Consider the following 16580-nt stretch of genomic DNA (forward strand, 5'->3'; position numbering starts at 1 on the left):
AGTAATGGGGAGTTGACATGAAATCTAAATTTTAAATACCTCTTAATTAGAATGAAAAAACTTGACTGGAAAAAATTGGTATATTAATTTAATTGGTGTTTGTTTCAAATATTTTAAAAGTATGTTAAAAGTTTTAAATCACACTAAAAGAAATTTAATCATGTTTCTATTATTGTTCTTTTTATTTTGAAGAATTGTGTCATTTGCTGTATTTAATTTTTTAGTTCTGACGCTTTAGAAAAGAATCTGGATTTAGAGTTTGATAGGAATAAAGAACGATTTGTGTTTTTAAAGGTTGGTTACATAATTATTTTATTCTGAAAGTACATGAAATATATATTTATGTATATTAATATCTTTATCTGTATCTTAATTTTTTTCCGAAAACAAATTTTATTTTACTTTTTTTAAACTGTTAAATTTTCTTTTTTATTATGAATTTTAAAATATTTATGTTTAATTAACTGTTTTGCTGTTAATCAATTTTAAACTGAAGATTTAGGGGTGCTCTTTTATTTTTGGAAACCATAAAACGCTTTTATGGTTTTCTTTTTAAATAATACAGATGTTAGGTAGTTCCATTCATAAAAATATAGTTTTCTACAAAACATAGTTTTTATTTTTATGTGGTATATTTAGGAAAAGATCTATGGTTTAATGTTTATGTGGTTTATTTAGGCAAATATATCTTTAAAAAATATTCAAATATTCTAAAGAAATTTGTTTAAAAATTAACCAATGTAACTAACTTTTAACTAATGTAACTAGTAATTAAAACTTTTAAGAAATGACGAGGAAGTAGCTTTCACCAGTGTTATTTTTTCTAGAATCATAAAAACTCAGTTTATTGTTATTATTACTATTTTAATTTCTACTGCTTGAAAGATTAATGTTTCTTGTGTCAAGACACAAGTTTGTATCTCTATTTCTATTTGTTGTCTTCTGAGTTTGGTTTCAAATTATAAAGTTCTTGACTGAAATGTGTCCAACACCTGTAATGTGGATTAATCATTATGGAATATAATGTACATTATAATATACATACATTATGGAATAAATTAATCATTATATATATGTATAAACACAAACAAAACAAAGCATATTTGCATTTATTTCAATAAAAAATAAATAAATTGCAATAAATAAACACTAATGCTTGAAATATGAAACTATTGAAAAGGAATTCAATTTAAAGATTCCCTCAAATCTTTATAATTTGTTACATTATCAAGTTCGTACTAATATATTTCTCAGGAACTAATTTTGTCTGAGGTTTTTAAAATATTTATATTTTTGTTTTTCTCAGCTTTTTTTTGTATTTCATTTTCTTTAGTGGGGAGCCAAAGCCTTTAAAAATATGACAATAGTGCCACCTGGATCTGGAATATGTCATCAAGTTAACTTGGAGTACCTTGCTAGAGTAGTGTTTAATAATGGTGGATTGCTCTATCCCGATAGTTTAGTTGGTGCAGATTCGCACACAACTATGATCAATGGCCTTGGAATCGTTGGATGGGGTGAGTAAAAATAAAAAATTTAAAATCATTTGATTAGATAGTTTTTATAAACTGCATTAAGATGAAGTTTTGCTGCATTCGATTATCCAAATACTTTTGTTAACCAAATTTATTTTCCTATTCTCCTTTTTTTCAATACTATGCAATCATTATTTAGCTAATTTTTATTTTATTTTTGCAATCTATATTAATCTTTTGCCCTATGTTCATTTTGTCATTTGAAACAAATTCCACAGTCTTCTTTTTTCGCCTTTATTTCCTACATTTTTTTTTTTTTTTTTTTTTTTTTTTTTTTTGTCATTTGAAGCAAATTTCATTCTTTTTTCTTTACAATCCTATATTCATCTTTTTTTTTCACTCTTTGTCCTCTATGCCTTTTGTCATTGGAATTGTATTCTGTCTTTTTTTTCAGATTTTTTTGTTTGCCCTCCCCCTCTATTTTTTAATATTTTCATCATTTAAGGCAAATACCTTTTTTTTTTTACCATCTATATCCATTTTTTCCCCGTCCAATTCATAATAATATTTTTCTCTCTTGATTCCTGGATATTCCCTTTGTCATCTTGATGTAAATTCAGTTTATTTTATATTTATTTATTTTTCCTATTTATATTTTTCTTTTCTCCTCTGTATTCCATTTATTGTCCGAAGTGAATTCCACTTTTTTTTATTTGAACTTTATTTTTTCTCCTCTATTCCCTATATTCCTATTGTCACTTTAAGGAACTTAATTCTTTTTGCAAACTTTATTTATTTTATCCTTCTAATCTCTATGTTCTTTTTGTCATCTGAAACAAATTTCATTTTTCCTTTTTTTTTTTCAATCAATGTCCCTCTTTGTACCCTTTTGTCATCTAAAGCAAATTATATATATATGTTTTTTTGCACTATATATTCATTTCTCTCTCCCTTCTACTATTCCCTATATTCCAGTCTTCAATTAAAGAAAAAAAAGAAATTTTTTTTTGCTGTTGCACTCTTCGTCTTTTTTCTCCTTTTCTAAATTCTAAATTTCTTTTGTCATCTGAATTTTCTAGTGAATTAATTTGTCAGTGTTCTTATTATAATTTTGTGAGGGAGAAATGTTTTTGATTGCTGTTTTCTAACTCTAGGGACTGAAAGTTTTTAAAAATAATTATATTGGTTACATGAAAACACTTTTTTTTTTTATAAAATTTTTTTTTGTTGACGAAAACCTTTTACCTTGGTGGCTTGTTATACGAAAGTTTCTTTTTGGAAATTTTGTTGTTAAACATTCTAATACAAAATCTGATAATTGAAATGCTTTTATATTTTAATCTTCTTTGTGATTTAAATCTTTTCATAAATCAAGTAATTATTAATATTTCAAAACTTATGTTGAATTTTTTTTATGATGCATCTTAAAATTTATTTCAATGATTTTGTGATAAATTGCAAAATTTAAGTAAACATTTTACTTCATACAAAGCTTAATTTTGTACAAATATAATCTTTTCTATGACCTTACTTTTTATAATTAAATTATGATTTAACTAGTTAGTTATAAATTAGTGTTTAATTTAAAAATACTAAAGTATTGATAAAATTCAAAACGAAACTTGTGTGTGCATAGGTGTTGGGGGCATCGAAGCCGAGGCTGTTATGTTGGGACAAGCAATTAGTATGGTTCTTCCACAAGTGGTTGGATATAAATTAGTCGGAAAACTGAACTCTCTTGTAACTTCCACGGATGTAGTCTTAACTATCACTAAGGTAAGTTTATCTAATTTTTTAAAAATGTCTTTTCTTTTTTTGGATCTGATTGCATTATCACCTTTTCATTTTAATCTCTCCTAAAAATTAAAAAAAAAATTAAGTGTTGTTTTTTAATTTTTTTGTACTTTATATTTACTATGCAACCAATTATGTTCCTTATTTTACTTCTGTACAGCATGCAAAATTCATGTATTTGAAGTTTACACTACACAAAAATCATGTCTTTTGAAGTATCTTGATAAAAATTACAACATAATCAAAGATTTTGACTCAAAATCTATCAAATACTGTATTTAAAATTGCATTTAAATGACAAATGTTAGGCCAATTTTAACAATGATTAAAGGTTTGGTCAATTTAGCTGTTTTTGAGAACTCTTTCATTTTAATTAAATGTAACTAAGACAATTAGTGTTTATAGATTAAACATTTTCATAATTGCAAAAGTTAAGTCATCAGTCTTAAAATGTTTATTTTGGCATAATTAAGCACATTGGATGAGATAGAGTAGAAAGAAAAGTAAAAGCTGATTTTATCTCGCTTCTTTACAGCCGTACGTGGACCTTGATCACATAGTTCTTTCCATCTTCTCACTATCTCTTTTTCTCCAGGGCTTATTTATCATACTTAACACTGATTCAATATGGAGCACAATCCATCACAATTTTGTTCCACTTTTTCTATATTTAAGCCACTCTTTATTTTTATTAATTTGTTACATTTTGTAAAGTTCTCTGCAATTTTTTCCCCAAATATATATGTATATATATATTTTCAAATATATTTATTATTTTTGATAGATTTTTTTAAATTTATTTTTTTGAAAAAGGAAAATTAAGAGCTTCGAACAAGAAAGAAATTAGGAATATCAGGACAAGTATTATTCTTAAAAGATTTTATTTTCTTAAAAGCTTAAATACAATTTTTTTAAATAAATATTGCAGTTGTTGTTGAAAAAACTATAAGTATCCGGGGGTCTGTCCAGGCCAAATTTACTACTGTTTAGCCGTACCTTCACAAATTCAACTTTAGGAAAAACGGTAGTTTCACAAAATAATTTTTCTTAAAATTTTATTTTTGTATCCCGTAAGAAACGATAAATCCATATTTTTACCATATTTTGGTGTTAATTTTTTAATGTAATTTTTAATTTTCACAAATTATGTCTAAATTTTCACAAAATAAGTACCTCTCAGAAAAACCTAGACAGACCCCTGGTATTATTAAGAAGTAATTTTTAGTTTAATCATTGAATAATATTCCTAAAGTGTTTTTTTCTTCACCTAATTTATTATTCTATTACCGAGAATTAATTTTGTTCTTGAAAATATTGTATTGATTAAATGTCATTAGTTAATCATTAAAGTTTTTATTATTAAAGGCTTAATCCTGTGTTTCTTCCGTCGATTTTGAAATTATAATGCACTTAATTTTTTATTATCTTACTATCAAAATAATTAGAGGTATTGACATTATGTGAGTATTACATTATTGACATTTTGTTGTATAATTATTAACTGTGAATATTTTATTTGAATTTACAATACTTTTAATGTTTATTTCCAGCATCTGAGACAAATAGGTGTTGTTGGCAAGTTTGTTGAATTCTATGGGCCTGGAGTGTCCGAGTTATCGATTGCTGATCGTGCCACCATTTCCAACATGTGTCCGGAATATGGCGCAACTGTTGGTTTCTTTCCTGTTGATGAAAAAAGCATTGAATATTTACGCCAAACAGGTAATATTTTTTTTCTTCCCTTTTTTAATTTTTGGCAATATTTAACTTTATGTGACACTTTCAATGATCCCTTTAGGGATTTCAAACTCACCATCCTTTGTTAAAAAAGAGGAAATGTAAAATATGGTTCAATAAGCTATGGCTATTGGAGATTTCAGATAGAGGTGATTCCATTTAAATGTGTCATACCAACAAAGATGAAATAAGCACCAGGAATATATAAACAGATTTGCATATAAGCAATATTGTGATGAAATAATTACACATGAGTGCATCAAGCCAACTCATAAACTGAACATGGAGATGAACAACAACACAAATGTAACAATGAGACAGAAAAATAGCTGTAGGGAAATAATATAATTAATTGGGGTTTATGTGCTCAAATATATTTAATAAAAACATTACTGATGCTCTTAATCTTAATTGGAAATTTCTTCTGTTTTATCAATTAAAAATGCAGATGAATGAAATTTGATGTTGCGGTAAATTGTTTTTCTATCAAGTGTGGTACCATAAGAAGGTAAATAGAAGAAACCTCAATGTTAAACATTGTTATTTAGCAATTAATGTCAGTGGATAATCGTGATTTGCTTCATTCAATTTGGAAGATCAATACAGTCTTTTAATCATCTTAATGCTGCAGAGCTTGTTTGATTTTCAGAATATTATTCTTCCTCGGTGGCATAACAGCCCTGGGTGGGTCCTGGCTTTTTCCAGGCATTTCTTTGTTTGACGACTATAGATTTTTAAATTCACTATTTTTGAGTTAAATCTTTTTTTTTATTACTCGGTAAAAAGTATTTCTTCTTTTCTGGATTGAGCTCGTACTTAAAAATAAAAAAGTACTGTTCTGCTGTTTGTGTTTTGAAGTTACGTCTGAATGTTAAAGTCAAACACATTTTTTTGAATTATTATTAGTTTCTTTAAAATGTTATTCTAAATAGCTTTCTTTTTAAGCTATAGAAAAATTTAAAATAAAATGCGAAATTAATTTACTTAAATGCAGGCACGAATTAAAGGAAAGCATATGTTTTCTCAATTGTACTGCAAGTGTGTCAGATAAAAACTAAACTCCATTAAGAGTATTTAAGGGATTTTGGTACTAAGCGTTTATGTCATATTCAGGCAAGCAAAGTGAATATTGCAAAAATAGTTATTAAAAAAATGCAATATATTGCAATATATAATTGTGATATATTGCATTTTATATTTAATATTGACTGTATTATTACTTTTGTGTCATCAATAAAAATTGAGTTGTTGAAAATAAAGCATCATTATTGAATCAATATTTTTTTAAGAAAGTGCTATTGTGTAGTAATTGTTTATTCTAAATTAATTTCATTATCCGCATAAAATAAAGCTTTGTATTTTATTTATTTGTGTTTTTATAGTATTTTAAAAGTATTTTAAAAGTTTTTATAGTATTTTAATGAAATTTTACCATTTACATTTACATGCAAGTAACAATGTTGTTAAGTTCTTAATTTTTCTTTTTTTTTTCTGGTTTACTTAAATGCACTGTCTAGCACCATCTTATTTTTCAACGTTAATAAGTTATCCCCCCCCCCTTAAGTTTGGTGCTGCATAACCTAGTGGCTTTAATACTTAAGAATAATATTAAAGGATATAATTTTGAAAGATATATTTTACAGTTATTATCTGTAAGATCTCAAATCTAATGAATTCAATGGTTTGAGTAATGCTTAATTTAAAATGAACTTCCAGTAATGATTTATTTATTCTAGGTCGGGAAGAAAAACATTTGAAGTATGTAAAAGCATATCTAGAAGCTGTACACATGTTTAGGAATTACAATGATGTTAATCAAGATCCTATATTTTCTCAGGTATGTCTTTCATTTGCAGATATATTTGTTGTGTTGCGATTAATTTATATGAGTTGCATAAATAAGGTTATAGATTTTAATATTCGAATGAAAGTTCATATAACTATTTAAATACTTTGAGATAAGGAGTTAATGCTCATCTTACTTATTATACATGATACTTTATTATTTTACATTTTAAAAACCATCAGTTCCATTTTGAACATAAAAAGAAATTGGAGATGCCTGGATTTTCGATCAGACCATCTTATTTTCTAGGAATACAAAAATGGATTTTTTTTCTAGGGAAAAATAGATTTAAAGAATTGAAAGGTTCAAATTCTTAATCCAACATCTTTTTAATTAATAATACTAATTTTTTTTTTAAATGGCAGGCCTGGGTCTATTTCCCATTAGCCTCAGAAATGCCAAAATTGCTACTCTCTTATCGTTACCTAGTGGGCACCTGTGGCTAAGTCACGGGGATGGAGTAATGTTACCATTCTTATCTTACTTACTTATTCTATTACTTATACTATTCTTATCTTACTTATTCTATTACTTATACTATTCTTATCTTACTTATTCTATTACTTATACTATTCTTATCTTACTTATTCTATTACTTATACTATTCTTATCTTACCTTACTTATTATTCATGATACTTTATTATTTTACATTTTAAAAACTGCCAGTTCCTTTTTGAACATAAAAAGAAAATAGAGATGCCTTGATTTTCGATTCTGATCAAATCGTCTCATTTTCTAAGAAAACAAATATGGATTTCTTTTCTAAGAAAAAATAGGTTTAAAGAATGGAAAGGTTCAAATTCTTAATCAAACAACTTTTTAATTAATAATACTAGTTTTTTTATTTATTTTTTAAATGGCAGGCACTTGAGTCTATTTCCCATTGGCCTCAGAAATGCCTGAATTGCTACTCTCTTAGCGTTATCCAGTGAGCACCTGTGGCTAAGTCACGGCGATGGGGTGGCATTGGCCATACAACCAGATTAACAATACTAGTAGAAATTGCAAAATTCAAATTTTTAAAGTTTAGGGACAGTATACTATATATATATGGTTCAAGTATATAGCCTTACCAACAGGGTTCATAGTTTGAACCATTTGAAAAATTCTGCTATTCTATGAAAAAGAAACTCAATTAAAAATTTGATGTTATTAAATTTTTATGATGAATTCAAGGGTCATACAATATTTATTATTATTTTTTTTAAAGAAATTGGAGAAACAAATCTTGTAGGGTGGACTTTTGTAGTTTTACAATTATTGGTTCTCTTTCATGTGATTTTAAAAATGATCAAATTTAATCAACAATACAGTAATGATATTGATTCATTTTTAAATGGGGAATTGAAAGCTCATAGATTAAAGTAGTTTTTTTTAAAAAAAAAAAGAGTTAAGTGGCATATTCACTGTGTTTTCATTTTGAGATTTTTGAAATCCAACTTTAAAAGTATTTGGTTTAAGAAAATCTTCAACTGAATTACAAATTCGTTTCTCTAGGGCAAAATTTTTTCGTTGCATTATACAAATACTTGGTCTTTCTTGATTCCCATATAGGGAAATCAAATCTGAAATAAGTTTTGCTCCTGAAGCTACAGATTTTTTTGAAGTAACATTTCTAGTCTATATTTTTTCGAAATGTGCAAGTTTAAAAACATGTAACAGGAAGTCACATAAATGTTATGACAAACTTTTAGGGGAATTAGGACACATCAGCAGGATTAAAATTGCATAGGAATCTATACCAAGAAATGTCCATGTATAGGACTAGGGGTGCTTCGCTGTTATGATATGTTCAGAAGCACACAGAGAAGCAGTTCATAATAGGAAAGCCCCCTTAGTGCAGCTACATTTTTGAGCATGAGTTCCTATACAATTTTAATTATGATTTGTCTTCTACCCTAGAAGTTTATCGTAACATTTATGCAACCCCTAGTTATATATAACGTTTTTAAACTTGTATATTTTAGCAAAAAATAGACTAAAAATGTCATTTAAAAATAAAAATGTATCTAGGAGAAATCAATTGCAGATTTGAAATCAGAGATACAAAAATATCTAAGATCTATTAAAAAATCTCATGCAGCAGAAAAAAAGTTTGTTCCTCAGTGTTATATGTATTGGTATAAAGAGATACTTAATAATTGATTCTAGCTATTTTTTTTAATGCAACAATACTATTAACATTTTCTATGCATTGATTTGAAACTGTTATGAGTTATTCAGAATTGACATAATTTTATTTGGGAACTGTTAAAACTTCCTGTTTTAAGTAAAGTAAATCTTAAATGGAAAATAATGTATTTTATTATTCTTTCGAGATAAAATTTGCATTTATTACATATAAGTAGCACAAATTTTACTATTATCTGCTTTTTATTTTTTTATTGAATATAAGTTTTATCTACTCATTTCTTTGATAGCTAAAAAATAGTGTGTCAAAAATAGGCAAGAATTTAAATTATTAACAAAACTCAATTTGCATCCTTCAGTGTAATTAAATAAACAAAAGGTAAATTAAAAAAGATTCTAGTTCAGTTTTGTACATAATTTTGATGGTATTTGTTGATTCTGGTTGTGCAGTATTTTTCCTATGTCAATATATTCTTTTTATGATCGAATTACATTACAATTTGATGGATAGTGAAATTGTTTATCATGCTTATTTAATGCTCTGTGAAAAAAATTTATAAATTCCGCCTATAGTAAGAGATAAATTATTCTAAAAGCTAAAATTTTATGTTATTGAATGGAATATAAATTGAGAATAAATTGTGATTAAATAATTTTAGCTTAAATTAAAATTCATGTACATACAAAATTTTGTTATTGCTAAATTTTTTATTTTGGTATAACGATTATAATTTTAAAATTTATATTGTTTATTTTTATGTTTTGCCACTTATTTTTTCACATTTGTTAATTAAGTTTTCTTGTAATTTTTATATTTTACAGTTTATTTTTTTTTCACATTTGTCACTGAAGTTCGCAATATTTTAATGTTTTTCTTTTAAGTGTAAAGTTAATAATCTGTATTGCTTGTAATTCTGGTATTTTTGTATTTTCTTCTTATTTTTGGCATATAAGCTGCTTGTATATGTATCGAAAATAATGGTTGTTAAACTAACAATTTAAAAATGCTATAATATTAATATTGCTATAATGTTCCAGGTATTTTTTTATTGTTATATTTCTTAATGGTGGTTTTTCCATGTTACATTATTTTTAGGTTGTAGAGCTAGATCTCAGTACTGTGGTGTCATCGGTTAGTGGACCTAAAAGACCCCATGATCGTGTTCCAGTTCAAGATATGAAGCAGGATTTTAAAAGTTGCCTCATAAATAAGGTAAGTTATATTTTTGAAACAGTAATCACCACTTTAATAAATTATATCAGAACAAAGTATCATTGTAGGTTGTCTTAGGTTCAGAGGCACCACAAGCTTATATTTTAGGGAGAGAGAAATTAATCTACTGAATCATAGTATATTTTTTGCATGAAATTATCATTCAACTATATTATTTCTTATGCCCCCAAATTAAAAGATTTTTTTTATTTACAATTTTAAATTCGTGAATTGAACTCTTTTCTTCAATTGGATAATTGCGAGCGACATCATGCTTGGGTCTGCCCATCAGGTTCAACTCCCACATGGGACGTTGCTCGCAGGTATCCAATTAAATATAATCCGAGAATTATTTCAGAATGGTAATAAACCAAAGACTTAAAACTGTAGTGTTAACATTCCATTCACAACCATGTGATTAGAGACAAGGACCCAATTGTAAAAAAAGCAGTTTAGCCTATTAATTTACTAAAAGTGATCTTTTGTGGTTTTCTTATTTTTTCTCATTAAAACTGATGTATTTTTTTGTAGCATTAATTTTAAAAAAAATTCCTAGTTCACCTTGTAACACATTCAACAAGTAAGGAGATTAAATTTATAATGGTCAGAGAAAATTTTCTGGATAGTGAAAATGTTTGGGAAGTTAATGCGATCTCCCAGCTTTGCAATTTTGTGTTAGATATCATATAAAGGGTGTTCTGGAGTCATATTTTAATTTCCTCTTCTCACAAGATAGCTTATAGAGAGTTTTATAATTGTCCACAGCTTTGTAAAATCTTACTAATACTGAATGCTCTAAAATAAAATATTGGTAATTAAGAACTATAAAATACATAATGTATTAAAAAAAGAGAATGTTTTTTAAAATATCAATTATTTGATAAATAGGGAATTTGTGCCCATATAATTCTTATTGGTTTATCCTTTCTTTAGGCAATGATTTGTATGCTACCAATTTTCATGATTAGTTTAAACCATGATTAGTTAAATCAATGTTTAAGAGTTTATGGTAAACTATTTTACCACTTAAAATTCATGTTGCTATTTGTCAATAGCGTCAGTAATGATTAATTATATTTGAATATAGTTAATAGCTATATACCAGTTTTCTGGAATTCATATTAATACTGTTTATGTTCTACTAAGGTATAAACACAACAACATTTCATAACCCTAACATAGTAAATAAAATTTTCAGTCACTTATGAATAAAAAGTTATATTATTTCTTTTGCTGTTTGTTCTATCATGTTTAAAAATCATTAACTTCACTACTTTTTCACAGCTAGAAAATGTGTGGTGGTAAGCATACACTTACTACCAAAAAAGAAAAAAGAGCATAAAAAATATAATTATTAGTTTAGAGAAAGATTTTTTAATGTTGTTAGTGTATAGTTTAATTTCTCAGTGAGTTTTAAAACTTGAATTGAAATGACCTTCTTGATAAATAAATTTTTCTTTAAATGCTGATGGTTTTATTGCTATTTATTATAGGTTGGATTCAAAGGCTTTGGTTTAGATCAATCTAAGTTGTCAACAACAGTTCCCTTTGCATTCAATGATCAGCAGTATTTTCTACGTCATGGTGCTGTTGTCATTGCTGCCATCACCAGTTGTACAAATACTAGTAATCCATCTGTGATGTTAGGAGCTGGTAATAATTTTATTATAAATTAGGGTATCAACTACAGTATAGTCGACTCTATCCATAGCAAACTTTATGTTTTAAATCTGCTACAAAATATTTATGACAAGCTATATTGTTTGTTGATTATTGATGTAGAAACACTACACTGGACTACATCATGTTTTTGTTTGTTTATGCTCTTTGTTATTTGTAAAGGTCTTCATACAACATGCTTAATCTTTTTGCCTCTCCATTTTCTTTTACACTTAATGTTTTAATGTCAGAGTTTGCTGTTATCTGACACAGAGGGCTCTGCTTTTATAAAATACTAGGCAATTATAAGAAAATATTCTTTGTAATGCATAAACTATAATTTTTTTTTTTTAAGATTGTAGTTAATGCATAAATTTTATACATATGTATAGTTTGATAATTTTTAGTACGTTTTATGCTCAATTATCTGTGCTAAATCATAGGAAAATGTGACTCAGAAAGATACAGACTCAGAGAATCTAAAATTTTTTATTTAGTGTAGAATAAATTTATTTATGGAAGAAACTCGTTTGTTAACGTTTACTTGAGACTTCTATTATTCATAGTAATTAGGACCAAAATTACCATGTACAATCAAAATTTTTGTATAATTATTAACTTTCATCAATAAACAAAAAATTTACGCAATTATGTATAAAGTGACTAATTTCCCTTTACCAGCTGTAAGCCATAATGGTTCAACTAATACAATCAACTTCACTTACCCAAGTTCGATAAACTTGTTAATCATAATTTATTTAAATTTTCCTTTTCAGTTTCCAGTATTTTTATTATGATTAATTCATGTTTTGAAACTTAGTTTCAATTTTTTTTTTTTTTGCTATGGTCTATAAATTTGAATTAGTTTGATGTCATGTAATACATATTAATTGCTGGTGCTTATACTTAATTTATATGAATAATATTAATGAAGTAAAATTCAATTGTAGGTTTATTGGCTAAGAAAGCAGTAGAAAAAGGTTTAGGTGTTTTGCCCTATATTAAAACAAGTATGTCCCCTGGAAGTGGAGTTGTTACCTATTATTTGCAAGAGAGTGGTGTCATAAAATATTTGCAACAATTAGGGTATGTTATGCTACATTATGTATCAATTATATTATACATTAGGTTTTAATTAATTTAAAAATTTAATTTTAGTTTTGATGTAGTTGGATATGGTTGCATGACTTGTATAGGAAACAGTGGGCCTCTTCCAGAATCTGTAGTAGAAGCTATTGACCTGGTAATGTTTTTCAATTAAATATTTATATTTAAATATTTTAATATTTTTTTATTTTTATGGTCTTTTAAGTAATGTGTTTTCAGGAATCCGCGTCAGGAATCTTTTACTGTGTTTTCTTTTCGATCTGGTAATAAGTTGACTTCTTATCTTTAAATTCAAATTGTGTGTATTCCATGTATACATTGATCCACAAATTCGCTCTTGTTGAAAACAATAATTTTCTAACCAAACATAAAATTTTGTTTTCCAAAAATATAAAATGAAAGTAATAAGTCTTAATAACTCAATGATCCTGCCTTTTTAACCCATATTTTATTATAAAGCATAATTGACGCATAAAATAATTTAACATAGGTATAGCATATCTACCAACTCTCAGGTTTTTGTCATCAATCTCGAAACCTAAGGATAACAAAGTATTTTTTCAGTCTTTTTTCCTAAATAACTGTGAATTGTTGGACCCAAGCAAACTTTGCATACAGCCCCAAAACTCTTTCTCCATGATGTGTTTAGTTTATTGTTAATTCCTCTATAGAATTTTTTATAGAAAAAAATAAGTAAATTGTAGTTAAAAATAAAAGATTGTAGGACCTGAGCAAACTTTGCATACAGCCCCAAAACTCTTCTTCCAGGATGTTTTTAGTTTATTGTTAATTCCTCTTTAGAACCTTTTTTATACATATAAAAAAAAAGAATAACACTATTTTTTTTTAACAATGTGCGTCTGATGACATCTCTTTCAAGATTATTATCTTAATATGCATGTTAAAATTGCTGAGAATAAAATAGCCTTCTTCAGAATATTATGGTTCTTTTGACGAGATCAATACAAAATAACATAAAGTTGGTACTAAGGAAAGTAATGCCAGAAATTGTCGGCCAAGTTAATCCTGGTGGTATTAACCATTCCTTACAGCCATGCGACCTTTGAGAGAATATTCAGCCACATAACAGAAATCCAAACTTAATTCTGTTGTTCCTTGTTAAAACTGTTGGGAATTTGTTAACTTGGAAATAAAATAAAAAAATTTCAGAAAAATTTTTGTTGAGTTTTTAAGAAAATTTTTATTACTCTCTCAATCTGAGTCACTAATTTTTAAAGTTAAGAGAATTTCTTAAAAAAATTTAATTTCAAGAATGTAAATTTATTAATTCTTTTTTATTAATATTTTTTGTTTTACTTATTGCACTATGTCATAGTTACAAAAAGTCTCAGATTTTTTGAATTTCTGAAGTTGACCGGTCTTACATAGTTTATACATAAAATTACACTTACGTTTTTCACACTTATTGATGTTCTGATCTTGTATTCTGATTAATTCTTGACATTCAGTTTGTTTGACGAATTTAAAGAAATTTGAAATATTTATCTTATTAGGTTAATTTTTTGTGCCAAGTGTCAGTTGTTGGAAGAAAATAAAAAATTTGTGTTCAAATGTGTTATCTGTGTATAAGCCGACCCTCCAATCCGGAATGTTAAAGAAATTTAGGGGTTCCAAAAGTCAACTTAAGTTACAGTAAAATACAATATTTTTATTAAAATATTTTAATGCAATATTTTTAATGCATAAGAAACTCTGTTTAAAAAAGACACAGTATATAATAAAAATCTATTTAAGACAGAAAATTTTAAGTCCTGATAAACTTTATAATAATTACAATAATTTAATGTGTATAAAATGCAATCTGTATGACGTTTAAATAAAAGGTTTAAGAAGACAGCACAAGGGATTAAAATTTGGCTTGGGAAAATACTTTCCTGATTTCTGCAATGATCCTTTATTAATTATTTAAATGTTTATTTATTGATTGCCAAATTTGCCCTTTTCAAATAACTATGTATACTGAGTTGCTAAATTCAATATGGAAAAGGATGTAAGGGCGACTTACTATGTGCAACTGAAAAATTTGTTGCTGAAAAGAAAGAAAAAAAAGAAACATCCACTGCAAATTTCTTTTCCTAAATTGAAATATTTTGTTCTGTAAACCAAAAGATAACACAGCAAAATGTATTTCACATACTTATACATCCTCTTCATACCATTAATTTAGTTATTAGAAAAATTATAATTTTTCTTTCTCAGTCTTTCTTTTCAAATTTTATCATATTATTTAATCATTTTGATGTGGTAGATTCTTAATATTTATATTTTATAAAAATAATGTCTGTGCAAGGCAAAGATTTATTTAAAATTGAAATTTTATTTGGCTTTGGTTGATTCCATCTTCGTTAGAGATTCCTGTGTAAATAAATATTTTTTTATTTTACCAATTCAGTGTCTTGAATTAATATATCACTAACACATGCCACAATGTGAAATATATATATACAGAAGTGAGACAGGGCATATGTCTCATGGTAGCTAACATGTTAATACAGCAATAAGAAAACAGCATTACTTCAGAAAAAAAGTGCATAATTCTGTTGTTGTTGTTGTTTCTTATCCTCTAATTGTCTGACGAAGTCAGACAAGATCCAGTAGGTTGTTGACCCTCAAAAAGTCAATCAAAAAGCTGATTTGTTGTTGTGCATAATTCTAAATCAGTGAATTATATTACATTTTTAAATATTTTTCCAGTGTAAAAATATTTTTTAATAATTATGTTGTGTTATGTTTTTTACTACTATTAAAAAGTGCAGAAGGTATGTCCCAAACTAAAAAATGTAGGTAATCTTTGAAATTGTATCAGATTTATGATAATCAATTAAAAAAAAATTGAACACTAATCATAAATCAAGTGTTTTTTTTATATAAATGTGATTAATAATTATCATTAATTTTAGCTTAATTAATTTAATGTTTTTTTTAAGGGTGAAATTGTGGCTTGCGGTGTTTTATCTGGGAATCGTAATTTTGAGGGTCGAATTCACCCCCATACTAGAGCTAACTACCTTGCTTCCCCCCTGCTTGTTGTAGCCTATGCATTAGCTGGTACTGTGGATATTGATTTTGACAAAGATCCAATTGGTAAGTTCACTGACTAAGTACCTTCATTCCATATTCTGATACAATTTTTATATTTTAGCAATGTAAATTATTTTTATAATTTTAATCAAAAATTGCTTTTTGAAGGAAAAAGTGCATCTGGCGAGGATGTCTATTTAAATGATATATGGCCATCACGAGAAGAAATTCAAGTAAGTTAAAATATTTTATTTTAATTTTCATTTAATTAAGGGGCCGCTTTTCTAGTGATAAAAATCAACAGTCAAATGGTGGAAATGCAGGGGGATTCCAAATATGTTTCTGATCATCTCTTTTTAATTTTCACAGTTAAACTGATGTTGGATACATACTCGGCAGTATCATTCTGAACATGTAAATTGCAAGACCATCACAAAATCAGAATTTGAGAAATATAACACATGATACTTTAGATTTCACTGGGGAACAAATTCTTTGTTTCATTTGTGCAAAAGTATTTGTACAAAAATACCTAATTTGGGTGTGGTGATTTCTAATTTTATCTGAAATTATTCT

General features: G+C 26.7%; 1 protein-coding gene across 2 annotated transcripts in view; it reads left to right on the forward strand.

Annotated features, from left to right (window-relative positions):
* The window catches only part of LOC107441884 (cytoplasmic aconitate hydratase), a 44305-nt gene that overhangs the window by 14917 nt on the left and 12808 nt on the right, over window positions 1–16580 (forward strand). For both annotated transcript variants that reach the window (XM_043048362.3, XM_016055283.4), the window contains 11 exons: window positions 225–294; window positions 1334–1517; window positions 3112–3251; window positions 4820–4991; window positions 6743–6843; window positions 10080–10196; window positions 11690–11849; window positions 12806–12941; window positions 13014–13098; window positions 15911–16067; window positions 16173–16237. In XM_043048362.3, the coding sequence (XP_042904296.1) occupies window positions 225–294; window positions 1334–1517; window positions 3112–3251; window positions 4820–4991; window positions 6743–6843; window positions 10080–10196; window positions 11690–11849; window positions 12806–12941; window positions 13014–13098; window positions 15911–16067; window positions 16173–16237 (1387 nt within the window). The remainder of the gene's footprint in view (window positions 1–224; window positions 295–1333; window positions 1518–3111; window positions 3252–4819; window positions 4992–6742; window positions 6844–10079; window positions 10197–11689; window positions 11850–12805; window positions 12942–13013; window positions 13099–15910; window positions 16068–16172; window positions 16238–16580) is intronic.

This window comes from Parasteatoda tepidariorum, chromosome 5, assembly GCF_982258835.1.
Source record: "Parasteatoda tepidariorum strain Cologne lab strain chromosome 5, Ptep-v5.0, whole genome shotgun sequence".
NCBI lineage: Eukaryota > Metazoa > Arthropoda > Arachnida > Araneae > Theridiidae > Parasteatoda > Parasteatoda tepidariorum.